General features: G+C 36.9%; 1 protein-coding gene across 1 annotated transcript in view; it reads left to right on the top strand.

Moving 5' to 3' along the window:
* Positions 1–3,871: 3,871 nt before the first annotated feature.
* LOC122673573 (microsomal triglyceride transfer protein) overlaps positions 3,872–20,963 on the top strand; it is a 54,808-nt gene continuing 37,716 nt past the window's right edge. The window contains exons 1-4 of the mRNA XM_043871473.1: positions 3,872–4,022; positions 9,925–10,112; positions 11,474–11,617; positions 20,685–20,792. Of these exons, the coding sequence (XP_043727408.1) occupies positions 3,962–4,022; positions 9,925–10,112; positions 11,474–11,617; positions 20,685–20,792 (501 nt within the window). The 5' untranslated portion in view covers positions 3,872–3,961. The remainder of the gene's footprint in view (positions 4,023–9,924; positions 10,113–11,473; positions 11,618–20,684; positions 20,793–20,963) is intronic.

Below are 20,963 nucleotides of genomic sequence, written 5' to 3'. Positions count from 1 at the left end.
GTTGTTGTCAAATACACATGTGTGGAGGTGTGGGAGGTGGAGGTAAAGTTTGGTTAATGACTCCATTATGTGAAAATGATTATCCTTTTTGGCAAGTCTTAGAGTCCATATATTTCAAACCTAAGTCTCATTTATTCTTTTTAAGGAAAAGCATTTTCCTTAGTGCATTTTTCTTTTATCAAAGAGAATTCTTAAACAATACCCTTAAAAATAGTATATGTATTCTCATATAATTTTTGCTTAGTATAAAAGAGAGCATCACTTTATGAGAATACAGTCCCTAAATTAGGACTGGAATTGACATATACACATTACTATATATAAAATAGTTAGCTAATAAGGACCTACTGTATAGAACAGAGAATTCTACTCAATAATCTGTAATGGTCTATATGGGAGAAAGATCTAAAAAAGAGTAGATATGTGTTTATGTGTAACTGATTCACTTTGATGTACACCTGAAATTAACACAACATTGTAAATCAACTCTATTAAAAAATTAAAAACAGACAAACTGAGAAAGGGTAAACTGACAAAAGGCAAAGACAAAAACTACAGTCCTCTTTCAGTATCTGTGTGGGATTGGTTCTAGGATCCCCAAGGTCTTCCTTACCTACCAAAAATATTTTTTGCAGGATTCCTTGAGAATGCTAATTCACTCATCAAATTGAAAATACTAGTAGAATTTATTATGACCACTTAGGGATAACTTGAAGAGTCCCTCTAAAAAGTTTTTTTCATTAGTGTCTTGCTTCTTTCTAGGACAGAGTAAAGTGTTCTGACGTCGTAATGCCTTTCTTCCCTCCATAGATAGCTATCATCCATTCTGACTTAACTGTGTCTAGAAGAGTAATACATTTCCTTCCAGCCTTTAGTGGGGTGAAGTTCATTCATCTTCTAATCTAGGAAATGAGTTAACTCCTAGCAACCTCTGATACGTAACAGAAACACAACTGTACTTTGGAATTAGTTAGCCATCTTTATTTCATAGTCTCTTATTATCACTGCCAAATAGAATAGCAGATATTCCACAGTGCCATGTACTTACCAATGGATTTCATTGCAATAGCATTGTTTTAAAATCTATTACTTGATTGTGACCTGACTAGCATAGATCAGTTTTTTCCCTGGAACAATCTGTTCAGCCTGGAACATCTAACCACAGCAATTAAGCTACCTGTTAGCCTTCACACAAAAGTGTGATGAACTTATTAAAAGACAGTCCGAATTGATAATTCTATGTCATACCTAAAAATATCAAAATTTTCCACCTCCTATCTCTAATATTGTTTAAGTAAAGGAGAATATTGGATCTAGGTTTCAATGTTTGTTTTTCTAGGATCCTTAAATCATTTTACTACATTAATCTGAATGTCATTTTGCTAACATGAGAAATAATGGTTGTTAGGCTATACTAGAAAATGTTCAGTGCTTAGCATAGTGTATTAACCTAGTAATTGTACCATAGATGGCAAGCTTTTATTTTTGTATCCTGCTGTGCTTCTGTATTGCTTCACATGCTGTGTAAATAGCTGATTTACACATGATAAGATTTGGAGATATCTCCCACATTATTGTAAAATGTCACTTTGCTTGGTCAACAGAGTAACCAAGGAGAATGCCTCTCTTTGGTACACAGAATTCACTGGATATGAAAAGGCTTTGGTATTCTTATTTCATCTCTGAAACTATCTTAAGTATTTCAAATATCTTTGTAAAAAGTTAAGGATGATGGTTTTTATTACCAATAGAAGTAGCCTTATTTGAACATCCTATATTTAAATGACTACTTAATACAGTGACTCATAGGTGCTTTCTAGTGGAAGGCAAATGCTCAAATGAAACAGATTTTGTTAGGCAATAGTGATATGCTTTTTATTGGTTCGACTCTAGTAAACGCCTGACAACAAATAGTACTTTAACCGAATAGACATGTTTCATGCACCACATAGTCGAACCACAAGCATGGAGCTATAAACCTCAAATGAAAACAAAAGGCAGTTCTCATAAAATTTAAATTTAGTCCTTAATCTAAACAAAAAAGTGTGTAAAGTTTAAGTGACTATAGTGGCTTCATATCACTATGTATGCAATGCAGAAATTGTGGGACTACATTGAAATCTATTCAAATATAAAGCAATAAAGCACTTTCATGTTATCTTATATTTATAATACCTACCATTCATAAAAACTTATATTTCTTCACCAGTTATTTTTCTCAGAGGACAACTTATTATTTTCTATTTACCCCAGGACAACTTATTATTTATAACTTTAAAGTGAAAGTAATAACCAAATATTTTATTTTTGTATAGGTACTTTAGCCATGATTTATATATAAAACATAATAGCAAATGAAGTTCTAATCTCAGTAGATGATGAAGACAAATAATTTTCACATTTCAGTTCTTTATAAAAATATACATATTTCAAAAGGAAGTATGCTTAACTTTGAGACTTTATATTTTAGATTTCATCTGTGGCCCTGTCTGTCAAGTTGACTGACTCTTACCTGTGTTGTCTAGAAGATTTAAGCTTAAGGTTAGGATTCTAGAAAAGAGTTTGGAGAGAGATGAGGTTAGATTTAAGAACCCGTCATGCTTAAACATGGCCATTCTGCTGCAGTTAGTTGCTAAGTCATGTCTGATTCTGTGACCCCATAGGCTGTAGCCCATCAGGCTCCTCTGTCCATGGAATTTCCCAGGTAAGAATACTGGAATGGGTTACCATTTCCTTCTCCAGGGGGTCTTTCTGACCCAGGGATCGAACCCAGGTCTCCGACTTGGCCAAGAGGTGAATTCTTAACCATTGAGCCTGCAGGGAAGCCTCAAACATGGCCATAAGTATTTTCAATTTTATTTGAAAAATCCCTTCACCAACACATTATTCCTTCCTTTGCCAAAGCATCCCCACATGGTTTGCAAATCACCTCATTTCAGTAGGTTTTATTCATAGCAAGTTTCTCTTGCAGAAGTTTACAAGGGCAGAGCTGGTTTAGTTAGTGTGGTCTTAGCCATTCTAGGGTATTCACTTTAATTCTAGAGAAGTGTCCTAATTAATTTTCTGTTGCAAAAGTGTTAAGGACTGGAATCCCCTTTCTGAATTTCTGCCTGGAACTGGGATTCGGAAAGCACAGGGAACTCCAGCCAGCCAATCTGAGGACCCAGACAATTGTTTATTGTCATAGCTGTAGCTAGGGGTCTACTATGATAAACTCAGTCATAAACTCAGTTTATCATAGTTTGCTATGTTTGCATAGTTTGCTATCATAGTTTGCTATCACACGCCTGCTAGTAGACAATGCTGATTTACATATAGGAAGAATCATCTAGTTTTCGGAAATGAATGTTGTATCTATTCTAACATTATTTTGAAGTGACTAGTGGTGGTTCAAGTTAAAATTTTAAAATTCAAATTCTAAAATTCAGAGTGATTTTTAAATAATAGCATACACATGGTATAAAAAATTTCAGATGACCATACAAGAGAATAAAATTCCATCAAGTTTACCTGAGTTTGCAAATCCTCACCACCTTCCCACATGGAGTGGTAAATGTGAAGACAGGCATTTAATGTTATAGGAATGTGGATGATTATGTGCTGAGCAGAAAAGTATCATCCCCAGTTTTCCTTGATTGCCCCTCTGTACTTCTGAATTTACAGGATGGTAACTGGTTTAGTTTAGCTCTCAAAAGTGAAAACTTTCTTGATTTTTCTTATTGAGTAAAAAGGTAAAAGAGTGAGAGATTGAAAACTATAGCCCACCTAAGTTTAATTATTAATAGTGAGCCCTTCTGTGAACTTAGGTCCTGATTTTGGAGTTTGGAATCTGACCTTTCTCCCAAAGATAAACATTGTTGCAGGTTCTGAGAAGGGTCACTCCCTTGCTGCCACTGAAAGAGTCCACTTCTCAGTGACTTCTAGCTGGGAGCTGCATGCATTAGAGGGTAGCTTAATCAACATGATTCTTCTAGCTGTGCTTTTTCTCTGCTTCATTTCCTCATATTCAGCTTCTGTTAAAGGTAAGTTTGTGTTGCCTTCTGATAAACTTTAATTTTAATTGTTGAGGGGGAAAAAGTGTGTGTGTATGTGTAATGAAAGAATTCTTAACTAAGTGTTCTTCAAACCCATGTAACTTTAGAATGCTGGTGAAGGCATGACTGGGTTGGAATGAAAACTAAATTCAAATTCTTACATACATTAAGAAAACAGAGGTTCCTTTTAGTTTCAATCCTTCAGACTAGCATGCTTCTTGCTTCATTCTCATTCATGGTTTATTTTTAAAAGGGAGAAAAAAGATGCCAGCTATTGTTACCTGCTGCTGCTGGTCACTCAATGAATGCAGCTCCTTCATTTGAATTGTAAAAGTAGATTAAAAAAAAAACAGTTCTTAAATTTTCTTCTAGTTGCCTAGCAATGTGACATCAAAAAGAATTAGACTCAATGAAAAAGGCATTTGACTCAAAGGATTATGAATGAAATGGTAAAGCCTGTTTAATTCTATCACCATTCAAAAAAGATAAGATTATCATAGTTGGTGGATTATAGAAAATAAAACTACATTACATAGATTTAAGAGATAACATTTATCTTTGGAAAAATAGTGTTGCTCATTAGTTGCTATTTTAAGATAATATCGATTTAAAAACATACGAATTTGGAACTTTCAGAGCAAACAAACTTTTGCGTAATGATTTCAAAAAGCTGTATGAAATATATTAATATATAATCTTGTTTTAAATCAGCTAATTTATGCATGCCTTGAATTTCTACATATTGCACCTGTAAAATGATCGCTTTTTAGAATCTCTTAAGAGAACTTGCCGTCAAAATCAGTTGACCTATTATAAAACTTAGCTTGATAGGGTCCAATTTTAATAACTGTGTACTCTAAGCAATTGATATAAAACAATTCACTTGTAAGCTTCTAAACTCCTCTTTGGATAACTGTGACTTTTTTTAATAAGGTAAAGTTTGTCTCAAAATTTTTTGCATGGAAAATTTCCACATGAGGAAAAGAGACAATTTTTGCTATTGGAACAATAAATGGGGTGGGGGGGACTAAATTATTTCACCTAAGCAAATCACACTTCAGATTCTTGAACTAAAGATTATACATATATTTATATACATATATATGTGTGTATATATATATGTGTGTGTGTGTATATATATATGTATATATATATGTGTGTATATATATATATATTACCATTTTCTAAAATGTTTGGTAAAGATACAGTCCTTACTTGGATGAAAGAAAATTTTAATGAGAAAAAATAAAGTTTTGTAAATTATATCTGACAGAGAATTGTGAAACAGTTTGCATTTTATGTCAAATACTGCTAAATATTCATAATATGACCGATTTATACACCATGAGATCAAACCTAATACCATGATTATTTTGAGAAAAATAATTGAGATAGTGTGGGTTTCTCTTTTTTCCCCTTTCCTACATAGAATATTGGATAACTTGATGTTTTCAAATAAATGCATTTGTAAAGATTTAAATACACATATATACACACAGAGAAATGACATACAGGGAATACGACTGAGAACATAATAGATAGCTACAGTTTGTTGTAAGTTCAGTGACAAATCCAGAATTTTAGAAACTGAAGCTTATACAATTTAGGTTCCATATTTGAGAAAAAAAAATCTACATTTTCACAAAAAAAAATCCTACTTTTGCAAATATTACTGAAAAAAGGTATGGTATGTATGCATAACACTAGGGTCCCCTTCTAAGATCTTGGAAAAGGCCTGGGCAAGTGAGGGCTTCAATGCTTAAGTGTTATTCGTGTTGTGATATAAGCTTCTTGTGCCAAATATCATGAATAAAAAATATAGGATTTGACAATTTTCTCTTACATGGATGGGATAACTTCTTATATTATGGTGCTTTGTTTACTCTGTTGTGTCCGATTCTTTGCAACCCCATAGACTGTAGCCCACCAGGCACCTCTGACCATGGGATTTCCCAGGCAAGGATACTGGAGTGGGGTGCCATTACCTTTTCCAGGGTATCTTCCCGACCTAGGAATTGAACTCTAGTCTCTTGGGTCTCTTTCACTGGCAGGTGGATTTTTTACCACTAGCACCACCTGGGAAGCCGTGTATCATGGTTTAATCATAGATTCCTTGTCCTTTGACATGATTGACATTTAATAAGCAAACTAGTTGTGAAGAGTTTACTTTAAAATCAGGCCATTATAAATTTGGGATGTTATGCATCACTTCAAAACTCGTCTCAAAGTTAATTATCAATGCAATTATTTAGCAAATCTCCAGATCTGGGTGGATATTGAGAGCAGATTAGATTGTAAATTGAATGAAGAAGGAGTTAGTATAGAGAAGAGACATGCTGACTCAATGTTGGGGAGATTTGTGTTTCCTTTGCTTTTTCTAAATTATATTTTGTAATGGTGGGTCTATTCTCTGCCTTTTTTGGGTTTTCTTCATAATGCTTTTCCTTTTGATAATCCACCCATACATACACTTTCTACTTAATCTTGTTACCTCTAAACCTGAACTGTTCCTTCACACCAGTCTTTCTTTCATTTCCTGGCTTGACTATACTTTTCAGTCCATTCACAACAACATCTTCCATATTTTCCCCTCCCTTATCCTTCATCCTACTCTTTTCCTTCCGGCCTTCTGAGTTTCTATTGGATTCCTAAGTTCCTTTATCTTTCATCCTTATCATCATTGCAGGTCTCTTCAAGCCTCACCTTTACTAGCTTATTTCTATTTTGTCTTTTTGCTTAAGTCAATTAACTATTACACTGATCTGAGTTTAATAAAAGAATATTTTAAGATTTTTTTTAAAAGTTCAAGATTAAAAGTTTTTTTCCTTTTGTGGTAGTAAAAAAATTCCCTCAGAGGAACACATTGAAAAGGTACAGACTCCTTTGGGGGCTAAAATTGATTTGCTCATTTAATCTGCCATCAATTCCTGTTGCCCTGCTGCATACTCTACAGAGCAACACCCGAAGACAGAAATTTAGTCAAGATATATAAATGGCACATGCCACCACTTGCCAGTATTGCTGAATCTCTGAGTAACATAAATAGAGAAATACTTATCAAAGAGGAAAGGACAGCAGGGACAACACTTCAGCACCATCCACTTATTTAAAGGATGTATCTTTAAATCCTTTTTAGGATGTATCTCCTATTGAAATAGGTAGGAAAAGTTGTAGAAGAAAGCCATTCTTTCCTCTATCAATTCCAAGTCATCGTCAGAAACTGAAATATATTGTCCCTTTTCACATTCTTTTGACCAGTGAAGTAAAAACAAACAGACAAACAAACAAAAGAAACCCCAGCATGATAGTTTGGAAGGCTTTGGCATTAAAGAGAAACTTTTCATAATTATTTTATTTTATTATTTTTTTTCATAATTATTTTAAACAGAAGCCACCTTCAGGTTGTCCACAAAACTTGAATTTTAGTATATTCCAACATCAAATTCAGCATTGTATCTGCTACGTTGAATTAAATGTGGAGTCAGCTTTTCTCAACTGCCCTATACTGCTTACCTATCAGAATTGCTGTGAGGGTTAGATAAGGTAACAAGTATTTCCTTTTTGCCCTTTGTGGAATTTGATAGGTGTCATAAAAAGGAAGGCCTCTTTGACCAAAATATCTTTCCGGTCAGAAAGCTGGTGTCTGAACCTGCAGCAGTATCCCCAGTTTGGGGAGGCTAGAGTGAGTCACAGACTTTGTCTCCTTCAAGGTTTTTCCTGCCTTTGTCTGCCTTCCTTATGTCATACCTGAGGTTCTGCCTGACTTGGTGCTTGGACACAGCCTGTTTTCATGTACACATTTGGGTACCCACTCTATTACTTCCTTCTGGCTTTTCTGTTAAAAAATTTCCTGTTAAAATCCTCATCCCCTTTCACTGAAGTTTTGTCAGATCATGTAACTTCACCACCCAAAACTTTTCAATAGTTTTTCATCTCACTCAGTCAAATTCTAACTCTATGCAAAGACCTTCCCCCCTCACCCACCATCTCCCAGCCACTCATGGGTGCCTATTTGACCTCATCTTTTTCAGCTTTGTCTTTTACCCAATCCCAGAGTCTTTGGCCTCTCTGTTGTTCCTCCATTACCCCTCCGGGAACTCTCCTCAGGGTCTTTGAACTTGCTCTCCCTTCTGTGGAGGAATGGAGGCGGGTGTGGTGGTGAGAAATGAGAGGAAGGAGGGGTGGGGAGTGCCCTCTCCTCAGATATCCAAGTGACTAGCCTAAAGTCCTTGCCCAGAATATTACCTTCTCAATAAAGATTTTTCCCCTCAGCATCCCCATTTCCTTTCCTATTTCATTTTTCCTCATTAGCACTTCTAATATTCTCTATAATTTGCTTATATACTTGATTTTTTTATTGCCCACCCCCTCTCATTTAAATGTAAACGCCACAGAGGTAGACATGTTGTCTGCTTATTAACTGGTATAGCCCCAGAACCTAGACAAGTGCTGACTACCCAGTAGTTGCTCAGAACATCCTTGTTGAATGAATGAATGAATTCCTAGCTCAGTCCCCAGGAATGGAAGAGGTCAACCTAAAGGTTTATATGTGTATAGTGTAGGTAAGAACATGGTCTCTGGATCCAGACAGGTTGTTAGAGGCTTCACCGCTAATTTCCTGAGTGATCTTGGGTAAATTATATAATCTCTGTGTCTCTTGATTTCCTCAACTATAAAATCAGGCTAATAATAGTACCTACCCCATTAGATTTTTGTGAGGATTAAATAAGTTAATATGTAGGAAAAACTTAGAAGAGACAGTAAGGAGGTTTTCTTAATTTTTGACTTTTCAAGTAATTTTACTTCCTTTCTCAGCTGCCTCACATCTTGCCTAGTCATCTCAGCCTCCTTTTCTGTCCCTCCCCCATATGCATATTTCCTGCAGGGGAAAAAGAGACATGGTTGCCTGTTATAGTTAACTAGCCAATTCTGCCCTGTTAGCCCTGAGGAAAAATGCATACTGAAATCTTTTTTTACTCTCTCCTGAGAGCTATGACTAGAAGATATTTCAAAAGACTTTGTATGACTTCAGTTCATCTTTGGGAAAGACTGGACACTACTCTTTTATGTTTTCTTTGGGTTAAGATATACCGACTGGAAAGTGTATGAACTCCTCCATATATCTTTTTTTTTTTTTTTGGTTATGATGCTGACTTGTATACTATTTGACATTAAACATTAAATTGTCCCTTCCAAATTAAAACCTGTGCTGGATTTTATGTAGGAAAACATCATTTTATTCAGGAACAGCTAATTTAAATTTACATATGTGTTGCCTTGAAATGTACTTTCATACTGGAAGTTTGCTAATTTAATTAATAGGATAAATTACCTTGAAGGGATATTGTTTAAATGTTCAAAATATCTATTGTAAGGGACCACCATCTAACTGCTAAAATTTCTTTGGCTTTGACCTGTTGTATTTTAAATACATTAATTGCAAATTACCAAGCAATCTCTGGCTGAACTTCTACTTGAAATCAAATTTTATTATTTGATTTAAAGAAAGCTGGGCAGAGAGAGGGGAAGAAATAATATACATATAAGTTAAAGCAATACAATGATATTTATTTTAAAATATTCTATAGTTCAACCAAGGCAATATTTAGATAATTGGATTATTATTTAAGGATACAAACCAAGTTTTCTGAAATGGAAGCTTATTTCTTTGTTAATTGTTGTTTTTGTTGTTGTTCAACCAATAATTTCAGCAGATGAAGAAGTAGAACCATGTTTCACTTAGCAAAGATTTACTCCCGTTAACAAATATAAGCTCCCACTGGGTACTAATGTACTGGAGAAGGAATGCATTGATGGCAAGATAGCATAGTCCCTGGCCTGCTGGGTGCCTTACAACTAAGACTTGACTTGTATCACTGTCTTTTTACAGGTCACACAACTGGTCTCTCATTAAATAATGACCGACTATACAAACTCACATACTCCACTGAAGTTTTTCTCGATCGGGGCAAAGGAAACCTCCAAGACAGTGTGGGCTACCGAATTTCATCCAATGTGGATGTCGTCTTACTGTGGAGGAGTCCTGATGGTGATGATAACCAACTGATCCAAATTACGGTGGGTATTTTCTACCAGAGAGATGCAAAGATTAGATGTTAGCAAAGTCTTTGAGAAGTGTACCATTCAATAGCTCTTGTTTGTGCTGTTGGTCATATGTTCATTGAATGTTATCCATCACTTAAATAAGTAGATATACAGTTTTGAAGTTTTTGCTAATCAAAAATTATCTGATCTTTCCAAATTAATGAAGCAGGCAAATGAAGGTGTCTACTGGTAACTAAAGTATTATGTTCAGTTCTAGATGTCATATTTTGTTGTTGTTCAGTAGCTTAGTTGTGTCCAACTGTGATACCATGGACTGCAGCATGCCAGGCTATTAATATGTCTTAATAGGTACAATAAACCAGAATCCATTTGAAATGTTCTGCATGTAAGGAGTGTAGAATCCATGTCATATGAAAAGCAATTGAGACCACTCTAAGTAAAGAAGGAGATAAATTGTGACCTTCTAGCTTTCCTGAGTTCCTTGATCTGACAGGTAGAATCACCAATGAGGGAGTAACCTATTCTGCATTCTTCCTGAGGACAGAACCAGGTGCTTCCCTGAATGGCAGTGATTGGTCAGTTATGATGCTTTAGATTTATGTGTTGGCAAAGGTCAAATTAGATGGCCTTTGGGGCCTCTTCCAACTTTAATATATGATTCCACATTTGCTTTTCAAGGATCTAAAAGCAATAGATTTCTTTAGTAAAGTCAGTTCCCCTACATGTCAGTGTGAAACAGGTACCAGGACCAAGATTTTCCTCATTGTAACTGGTAAGTAGCTGGTAATATACTTTATCATGAGGTATCATTGCAATATGTTTATCAAGTGATCTTTACTTCTTTGGTTGTCTCTAATAGCTGTGTGTGTTTTCCAAGTTGGATCAAAACTTTATCATCCACCTCCCCATTTCTCAGTAGAACAGTATTCTGCAGAAAACATTCTGTACCTCTTTGTTCAGTGATCAGATTGTTAATCCTTAATTTTGTATGTATAGATGAGGCACAATGGGGCAGGATACCTTTCAAACAAATGGTACAGAAAGTGAAGAGAGCAGGCAGACAGCAGCAGTTCAAAACAACATTAAACGAGAGTGAAAACGACATTAAAGACCCATATTCCAGCCACAGTCACTATAAACCTGAAGTCACAGATTCCTTTAATGTCAGTATTTTTGCCTAATTAAAAAAATCTAATTTTTTAATATCTTCTCCTTTCTTTTAAAGATGATGGCTAGGTACCGTGAATCATGTATTGAATGACAGAAGAAATTATGGCCAACCCTGTTTATTGCTTTACCATTTTATTTTCTAGGAAACTCTGATGGAAACAGGTATAGGAAGTTTTCTAATAGGTTTCTTTCCATGATTCCAGATGAAAGATGTAAATGTTGAAAATGTGAATCAACGGAGAGGAGAGAAGAGCATTTTCAAAGGAAAAAAGTCATCTCAAATCATAAGAAAGGAAAACTTGGAAGCGATGCAAAGACCTGTGCTCCTTCATCTAATTCATGGAAAGGTAAAAGAGATTTTTGGAGTTCCATGTCTTTTTTTCCCCCAACTTCATATTTTTGTTCCTTAGGTAGATATTAATATTATTTTAGGTGATCATGGTGTCACTACTTTTGTGAAAAATGGAGTTTTTTTTTTTAAAGAACTAATAAATAGAAGTCACAAATTAAATGTTTCAGAAGTAAATCAAGGCATTGGATTCACTTATATTACCTAGCCATTTATGTTCCCTATTTTTATGAAAAATCTTTATAGTAGAATCAAATATTTGTTTATTGATGACAGGCAGTATTAAAAGGTACATTCCTTATTAAATTTGAAAGGATTAAAAAGCTACTGTAACACAATAGGTCATCATAGATGAATGGATAAATTCAGGAAAGTAGACAAATCATAAGAATGAAATGATCTAAATTAGGTAAGTGATATAAATTTTTCATAAGAGTATCAATAACTGGCTTAAGTACAAAACTGAAGCTTTTGAAGGGACATGGCATTTCTAAGATAGAGTTTATTTTAAAAAAAAATTTAGAGATTATTTTAAAGTTATGACTTTGAAAAGCATTTTATATACTAAAGTAATGAATGAGCACTGTGTGTTGGAAATTTGCTCTGAAAATTCTGTAAATGTGATTACTTACAATTTGAGTCTCATCTCTTAAAATGGTCTTAGTATGTTTGGAATTGAAACACAATTGTGATCTGTGAATTTTAAGGCATTAAATATATGGATTTATGAAGAGTATAGATGTTATATTGACATGTAAAAACATACTATATTAGTAAAGATGAAAACTTACTCTCAGGAATTAATGTAGAAAAATAGAAAGGGATCATTAAAACTTCAAATCTCTAAAATTTCTCTTGATCAAAAGTTTCCAGATTCAAACTAAAAATGAAAACAAATACTTTAAAATATAAATTTAAGGCATGTAATATGTTGCTATTCCTGATGCTTATTTTTAGTAAAGTACTAAAAAGGGATTCTCAAGAAGGATTATTGTATCATCACTCTCTTACAACCAAATATGAATCACCATTTCAGGAATGCTTCTCTCTCTTCTCTACTTGTGAAAATATTAATACTTACTATGCTTCAAGCTTTGCTTACAGGCTTTTTTTTTTTTTTGTAAAGTTCACACCCTTTTAACCAGCTGGAAATAACTATCCCTCTTTAGAACCTTCTTAGCACATTATAGCTCACTCATAGCCCTTATCACTTTCCTTTTGGTCATTTGTGTTCATTGCTAGATGATGGGTTTTGGTGAAGAAAATTGTTCTTCCTCTTTATATTCTAGCCCTTCTACACTTCCTGTGCAAAGCAGTTAGAACCAAGTCTTGCACTGACTGATTCAGTGTTCTGGAAGCCTTTCCCAAACATCATGCTCCTCTGAGCCTACCCAGGTATTGCTCGTGGTAAAGAACCTGCCTGTCAATGCAGGAGACATGAGAGATGTGGGTTCGATCCCTGTGTCGGGAAGATCCCCTGGAGGACAGCATGGCAACCCACTCCAGTATTCTTGCCTGGGTAATTTCATGGACAGAGGAGCCTGACAGGCTACATACAATCCATGGGGTCACAAAAGAGTCAGATACAATTTAGCTAAAACATACCTAACGCTTAATACCTGCACCGTCTGAAGGTATTACATGAATACTCTCTTTTATCTCCATAACAGCCCTGGGGAGCAAGTGCTGCTTTTTCATCCTCTTGTAATAGATGAGGAAATCAAAGTTAACAGAAGGAAAGAAACTTGCCTAGGGTCACACAATTAGCAAGTGGTGGAGCTGGGATTTAAAAGAGAGGGTCTGTGTGGAAACTTCTATGTTTTTACTGTCTTTTCTAGCTGGAAAGTATTTGGGGGGAAAAACCATGTCTCTGGTTGCTTTGTAGTCTTCTTGTCATTCTTCACTGTATCTATTAACTCAGTTGATTTTCATATGGCCCAAAATTGGAAGCAACAGGAAATACTGTAATTTTTTTCTTTGGCATTCCATTGTGGCAACATGCTTGAGCCATAACATATGAATTGCATTTATATTCTAAGTGTGAAATGTTAGTCACTCAGTTGTGTCCAATTCTCTGTGACCCCATGGACTGTAGCCCACCAGGCTCCTCTGTCAATGGAATTCTCCAGGCAAGAATCCTGGAGTGGGTAGCCATTCCCTTCTCAAGGGGTTCTTCTCAACCCAGGGATCAAACCCAAGTCTCCCACTTTGCATGTGATTCTTTACCATCTCAGCCACCAGGGAAGCCTGAACCAGTCAGTACTAAAGGAAATCAACCTTTCCTTTCAATGAAAGGAAATCCTTTCATTGAAAGGATGCTGAAGCTGAAGCTCCAATACTTTGGCTAAACCGCAGTCAATCATTTTATAGCCCTGGGGGTGCAGTTGAGTACAAAGTCTTCGGTTACACGTACAAAAGGACTCAGTGCCCTCCCTGTACAAAGGCTGGGACGGAGCTGCCACATCATTATTTCAGTGGCCCCAGCGTGTCGTTTCTGCAGGAGCTGTTTCTTGTGATGATTTACTGTAGTCACAAGTTAAAGTACGTTGTGGTATCTTTCATTTATATGATAAAGTACTTGTTGGAAAAAAAACATGACCCTGGAGATAAAGAAGCCACGTGGAATTTTAGCCACTTCACTGTCAGAAATATCATTATTTTAACTATCACATCATCTTACTATGGGAGAAATTATGAAAGGAAAGTCTGTACTGCTGATTGGCAGTTTCCTCAGAGAGTATTTTCTATCCCAGACTCAATTTAAGTTTTACTCCCTGAAATTTCTGTGATCTCAAGGTTTCTCACCAGCATGTATTTTTGTCTTCTCAGAGTCCAAACTTACATTATAAAAGATATCCCATGAAAATACATAGATGCATGTTTATTGCACGTATGTTTTTTTTCATCTCCCCCTACTTAAATGTTTGGGTATGACTAATTTATTTACAAATTAAGTTGGAAACTTGATAGTTTTCTACTTAAGACTGACATGCAAAAGATGCCTCATTACCACATGGATTCTTTTTTGGCCTGAAATGCTAATCCAATTAACTGGAATATTACCAGATTTCTATTTCTGGTTTTCACTCAATATTGATTGAATTAATCATGTGGCTGCTGAGTCTGCCCTTTAATTTTGTTGTCCCTAGACATTGATTTTGGAGAAGGCAATGGCACCCAGCTCTAGGACTCTTGCCTGGAAAATCCCATGGACAGAGGAGCCTGGTAGGCTGCAGTCCATGAGGTCGCTCGCTAAGAGTCAGACACGACTGAGTGACTTCACTTTCACTTTCACTTTCATGCATTGGAGAAGGAAATGGCAACCCACTCCAGTGTTCTTGCCTGGAGAATCCCAGGGATGGGGGAGCCTGGTGGGCTGCCGTCTATGGGGTCACACAGAGTCGGACATGACTGAAGTGACTTAGCAGCAGCAGGCATTGATTTGCCCTCTGAATCTGGCAGCGTGGCTCCTGTACCCTCACCCACCCTCCGAAAGAAAAGTGACGCCTTGAAAGCCTCCTAATTCTTTGTGTATTTCTTCACTTGTCTGTTTTACAAGGTACCATTTCCTAGCTATGCTCTTTCTTAGGTACATATGATGAGACACACACAGCTTCAGCTAAGTAGACCAAAGAAAGTGACTAATCTCTGTTTGCTGTGATCCTTTTTGTTTAGTTTTGCTCTTTGGCCAGTTAATGAAATTTTGCTTTCTCTTTTCCGTAATGAATGTGTAAATTGAAGGAATGTATAGAAGCATTTTTTTCTTTAAAAAATATGAATAATCCCTACTGATTTCTAGGGGAAATTTGCCCTCAAAATTTGGCCGGAAGAAGCACTGCATCTCCTTCGTCACAACCCACCCTTATCCCTCTGAGTTGAGTTTCCTTGGGTTGACGGCTTACTTTGTGACAAGGCTATGCTGCTCTTTGGAAGCTTCAGGGACTGTGCATTTAGATAAGTTCCCTGTGCTCTTGGATATTCAGAGCTCATTTCAGAACTGAATGAAGTAATCAGATTTATGGCCTGAATATAATAAAACTTACTCAGTTCCTGTTGTGAAATAATGAATTTAAGATTGTGTCAGCCACGTGGATTAAACTTCAAAGTTCTGACTTTGTTATTTTCTTAATTACCAAAAGTCCACTTTATGCTAACAGTTTTGACGTTTAGCTAGTATGGACACAAATGCTGTCTTCTCTCTGGGTCTCAGTGGTCTACAACTAAAGGGAGGGAATTTAGGCCCCAAAGGTCAGCAGGCATACAAAAGGAAAAAGAGACTTCTCCACTTTTCCAGTTCTATGGAGACAATAAAAACTAGTAGGAGGAATGAAAAGAATTTTCTGTCTCAGAGTTTGTGTTGTTCAGCCTGCCAGGAAGAAAAGTCTGTCACACCATTTTCCTAGGGATATAGCAGTCAAAATCAGAAGAAGGAGTAAGAGGAGAGTATTTTACCTTATATATGAAGATTAAATCTGCCAACTGGGTTTCTGAAATTTTAGGTAAAACTTTATAAGCAATTCAGGCATATTTTATAGCTTGGAAGCAAAGTGAGGGTACTGATCTGATGGTAGTACAAGTATTTTTCCTACTTAATGGATCCTCTCACTTTCTGAGGTATTTAAGGCTCAGGCCAAAAATGTCCCAGACCGTAAGCATGTGCGTATTGCTACCAGTGAGCCCTTCTGACTGTGTATGGTCTCAAGAAATCCAGTTAGGTTCCTTTAATTGTCCTGATATTTGGAGATTAAGTTCTCCCAAATATTTGCAAGGAAAGTTACACTCTAATTCCTCAAAGGTAAGAAGACCTAGTTTACAAAATAGAACTTCAGAAACTCAACCTTGGTTCTGAGAAATTGTCAGTGATTTGTTTGAGAATATGATACCATGGATTTCCAGACGTTGAGGTCACTGTTCCAGTTCCCTTTTAACCTGGACAAACACAATCCCAACATTTATAGGTTCATCCAATGTAATGACTAAAATTGATTGCCGGATAGAGTACCCGATAAATCTGTCCCTAGGCAGAATATATGTAGAAAATAAAAATAGAAAATTTGAGGCACTTGTTTGAATTATCAGGCAAAGTATTTTCATCTAAGGTATGAGGGAGTTTTCATGTACACTAAATTGTTCAGATTGGTATTAATTGAATTTATTGCATAATGACTGAGGTTTCAGTTTTACTTGAGAAGTCATGGTTGGTTTTAATGAGAAATAGGAAGGCATTCAGGATATTTCTGGTAGACATGCATCTATAATTAGCATAAACCTTGGGAATTTTTATAGGGAAGCTATATCTATCCTCTCCATTTCTAAATCATGTGATGTCTTTGAAGTCAATACAGGGTAAAAAATGACAGCCTGCTTTCCAGAAAATTCTTTGTATTTTTATCCTTGTTTCTTAAACACGAGCTAAATAGTCAAAATGGTATAAGACATAGTTATCGTCTCTGTGCCTATAATTGTCAAGGATGAAATAAAGCTAAGATAAGCCATTTACTGTTGCAGCCAAATCACAGTCCCCTTCTTCATTCTAGCCTTTTTCCTGCTTTCTGAAGAGAAACTCAAAGCAGTCCCTGTGGCAGGCCGTGCACTGTTAGCACCCTAAACCTCAATTCTTCCAACCTTCTGTGTCTCCTCATACCCAAGGCCAACAGGAATGCTCTGGAGGGCTGAAGAACATCAGTCATGTGGAATTTTCTCCATGGGCATTTTGGCCACGTGTGGGCCCTTATCATAGCCCTTAGAGGCCGTGCATCTCAGGATTCTCAAGCATGGTGATTGCCATTCTCTACAAGAATCTATATCTGTGATGTTACTTTGAAACTTGATTCAGTTCAGTTCAGTCGCTCAGTTGTGTCCTACTCTTTGCGACCCCACGAACCGCAGTATGCCAGGCCTCCCTGTCCATCACCAACTCCCGGAGTCCACCCAAACCCATGTCCCTTGTGTTGGTGATGCCATCCAACCATCTCATCCTCTGTCATCCCCATCTCCTCCCACCTTCAATCTTTCCCAGCATCAGGGTCTTTTCAAATGAGTCAGCTGTCTGCATCAGGTGGCCAAAGTATTGGAGCTTCAGCTTCAAATTCAGTCCCTCCAATGAACACCCAGGACTGATTTCCTTTAGGATGGACTGGTTGGATCTCCTTGCAGTCCAAGGGACTCTCAGGAGTCTTCTCCAACACTGTAGTTTAAAGGCATCAATTTTTTGGCACTCAGCTTTCTTCACAGTCCAACTCTCACATCCATACATGACCACTGGAAAAACCATAGCCTTGACCAGATGGACCTTCGTTGGCAAAGTAATGTCTCTGCTTTTTGATATGCTATCATGGTTGGTCATAACTTTCCTTCCATGGAGTAAGCGTCTTTTAATTTCATGGCTGCAATTACCATCTGCAGTGATTTTGGAACCCCCCAAAATAAAGTCTGTCACTGTTTCCACAGTTTCCCCATCTATTTGCCATGAAGTGATGGGACCAGATGCCATGATCTTAGTTTTCTGAATGTTGAGTTTTAAGCCAACTTTTTCACTCTCCTCTTTCACTTTCATCAAGAGGCTCTTTACTTTAGTTCTTCTTCACTTTCTGCCATAAGGGTGGTGTCATCTACATATCTGAGGTTATTGATATTTCTCCTGGCAATCTTAATTCCAGCTTGCGCGTCATCCACCCCAGCGTTTCTCATGATGTACTCTGCATATAAGTTAAATAAGCAGGGCGACAATATACAGCCTTGAAGTTCTCCTTTTCCTATTTGGAACCAGTCTGTTGTTCCATGTCTAGTTCTAACTGTTGCTTCCTGACCTGTATACAGGTTTCTCAAGAGACAGGTCAGGTGGTCTGGTATTCCCATCTCCTTCAGAATTTTCCACAGTTTATTGTGATCCACACAGTCAAAGGCTTTGGCATAGTCAATAAGCAGAAATAGATGTTTTTCTGGAACTCTGTTGCTTTTCTAATGATCCAGCAGATGTTGGCATTTTGATCTCTGGTTCCTCTGCCTTTTCTAAAACCAGCTTGATCACAGTTCACATATTGCTGAAGCCTGGTGTGGAAAATTTTGAGCATTACTTAACTAGCATGTGAGATGAGTGCAATTGTGGGCATTACCTTTCTTTGGGATTGGAATGAAAACTGACCTTTTCCAGTCCTGTGGCCACTGCTGAGTTTTCCAAATTTGCTGACATATTGAGTGTAGCACTTTCACAGCATCATCTTTTAGAATTTGAAATAGCTCAACTGAAATTCCATTGCCTCCACTAGCTTTGTTCATAGTGATGCTTCCTAAGGCCCACTTGACTTCACATTCCAGGATGTCCAGCTCTAGGTGAGTGGGAGTGATCACGCCTTCGTGATTATCTGGGTTGTGAAGACCTTTTTTGTACAGTTCTTCTGTGTATTCTTGCCACCTCTTCTTAATATCTTCTGCTTCTGTTAGGTCCATACCATTTCTGTCCTTTATTGAGTCCATCTTTGCATGAAATGTTCCCTTGGCATCTCTAATTTTCTTGAAGAGATCTCTAGTCTTTCCCATTCTATTGTTTTCCCTCTATTTCTTTGCACTGATCACTGAGGACGGCTTTCTTATCTCTCCTTGCTATTCTTTGGAACTCTGCATTCAAGTGGGTATATCTTTCCTGTTCTCCTTTGCTTTTTGCTTTTCTTCTTTCCATAGCTATTTGTAAGGCCTCCTCAGACAGCCATTTTGCTTTTTTGCATTTCTTTTTCTTGGGGATGGTCTTGATCCCTGTCTCCTGTACAATGTCACGAACCTCCATCCATAGTTCATCAGGCACTCTGTCTATCAGATCTAGTCCCTTAAATCTATTTCTCACTTCCACTGTATAGTCATAAGGGATTTGATTTAGGTCATACCTGAATGGTCTAGTGCTTTTCCTCACTTTCTTCAATTTAAGTCTGAATTTGGCAATAAGGAGTTCATGATCTGAGCCACAGTCAGCTCCTGGTCTTGTTTTTGCTGACTGTATAGAGCTTCTCCATCTTTGGCTACAAAGAATATAATCAATCTGATTTCAGTGTTGGCCATCTGGTGATGTCCATGTGTAGCGTCTTCTCTTATGTTGTTGGAAGGGAGTTTTTGCTATGACCAGTGCGTTCTCTTGGCAGAACTCTGTTAGCCTTTGTCCTGTTTCATTCAGTACTCCAAGGCCAAAATTGCCTGTTACTCCAGGTATTTCTTGACTTCCTAGTTTTTCATTCCAGTCCCCTATAATGAAAAGGACATCTTTTTTGCATATTAGTTCTAGTAGGTCTTGTAGGTCTTCATAGAACCATTCAACTTCAGCTTCTTCAGTGTTACTGGTTGGGGCATAGACTTGGATTACTGTGATATTGAATGGTTTATACTTTTGACTATGATGAAGACTTGATTTTTGTCTTCGCTGCTGTGAGCAGGAATTCTCTAGTTTCAGGGGCTACTCTTCCTTGAGGTGCAGGTTCCTCACTGTGGTGGCTTCTCTTGTTGCAGAGCACGGGCTTTATGCACACAGGTTTCAATAGTTGTAGCATGTGAACTCAATATTTGTGGCACTCCAGCTTAGTTATTCTGTAGCATGTTGGATCTTCCTGGACCAGGAATCAAACCCATATCCCCTGCTTTGGCAGGCAGGTTCTTAACCATTGGGCCACCAGGGAAGTCCAAACATTGGTTAATTTTTGTTTCAAGCAGAATTACAGGTAGGGAATATGTTGACAACATGCTTGAAGAGAATGTTCCTGATTTCTCTTTCTTGGGCAATCCTTGTTTTCACAGAAACCCTATCCTGTATCAGTGCTCTTTTTCCTTTCCTATGTTATTCCCATCATACCCAAAGCCTTCATTATCAGCCTCCATAAATGTCATATTTTGGTGGTCTAGCTTTTTGAAATGTAAATAAATGGCTTCTTTTCACAAAAAAAGAAGTCCCAGCTTTGAACTAACAGATCTCTTTCTCCCAGGATTGATAGGGGTGAGAATCTAACCTTTCCTGATATTTATTTAACCAAGTCTCGTAAATGATCCATTTCTGCTCTATTTATGTTTGTTCTTTTTTCACCTAGATCAAAGAGTTCTACTCGTATCAAAATGAACCAGCAGCCATAGAAAATCTCAAGAGAGGCCTGGCTAGCCTATTTCAGATGCAGTTAAGCTCTGGAACTACCAATGAGGTACTTAGTAATATTATTAAGCATCTAGAATCTTACATATAGTTACTAAAATTGTTTATATGGGTTTCTATTTGGAGAGATTCAGTAAAAAAAAAAAAAATACTCCTATGGTAATGATTAGAAAAGGTGAGTTGGGTAGTTGTCTCATTTACATATGAAACAAATTGTCAT

This window comes from Cervus elaphus, chromosome 17 (assembly GCF_910594005.1).
Source record: "Cervus elaphus chromosome 17, mCerEla1.1, whole genome shotgun sequence".
NCBI lineage: Eukaryota > Metazoa > Chordata > Mammalia > Artiodactyla > Cervidae > Cervus > Cervus elaphus.
Note: the sequence above shows the minus strand (reverse complement) of the source record. Positions and strands in the feature narration are given on the sequence as shown.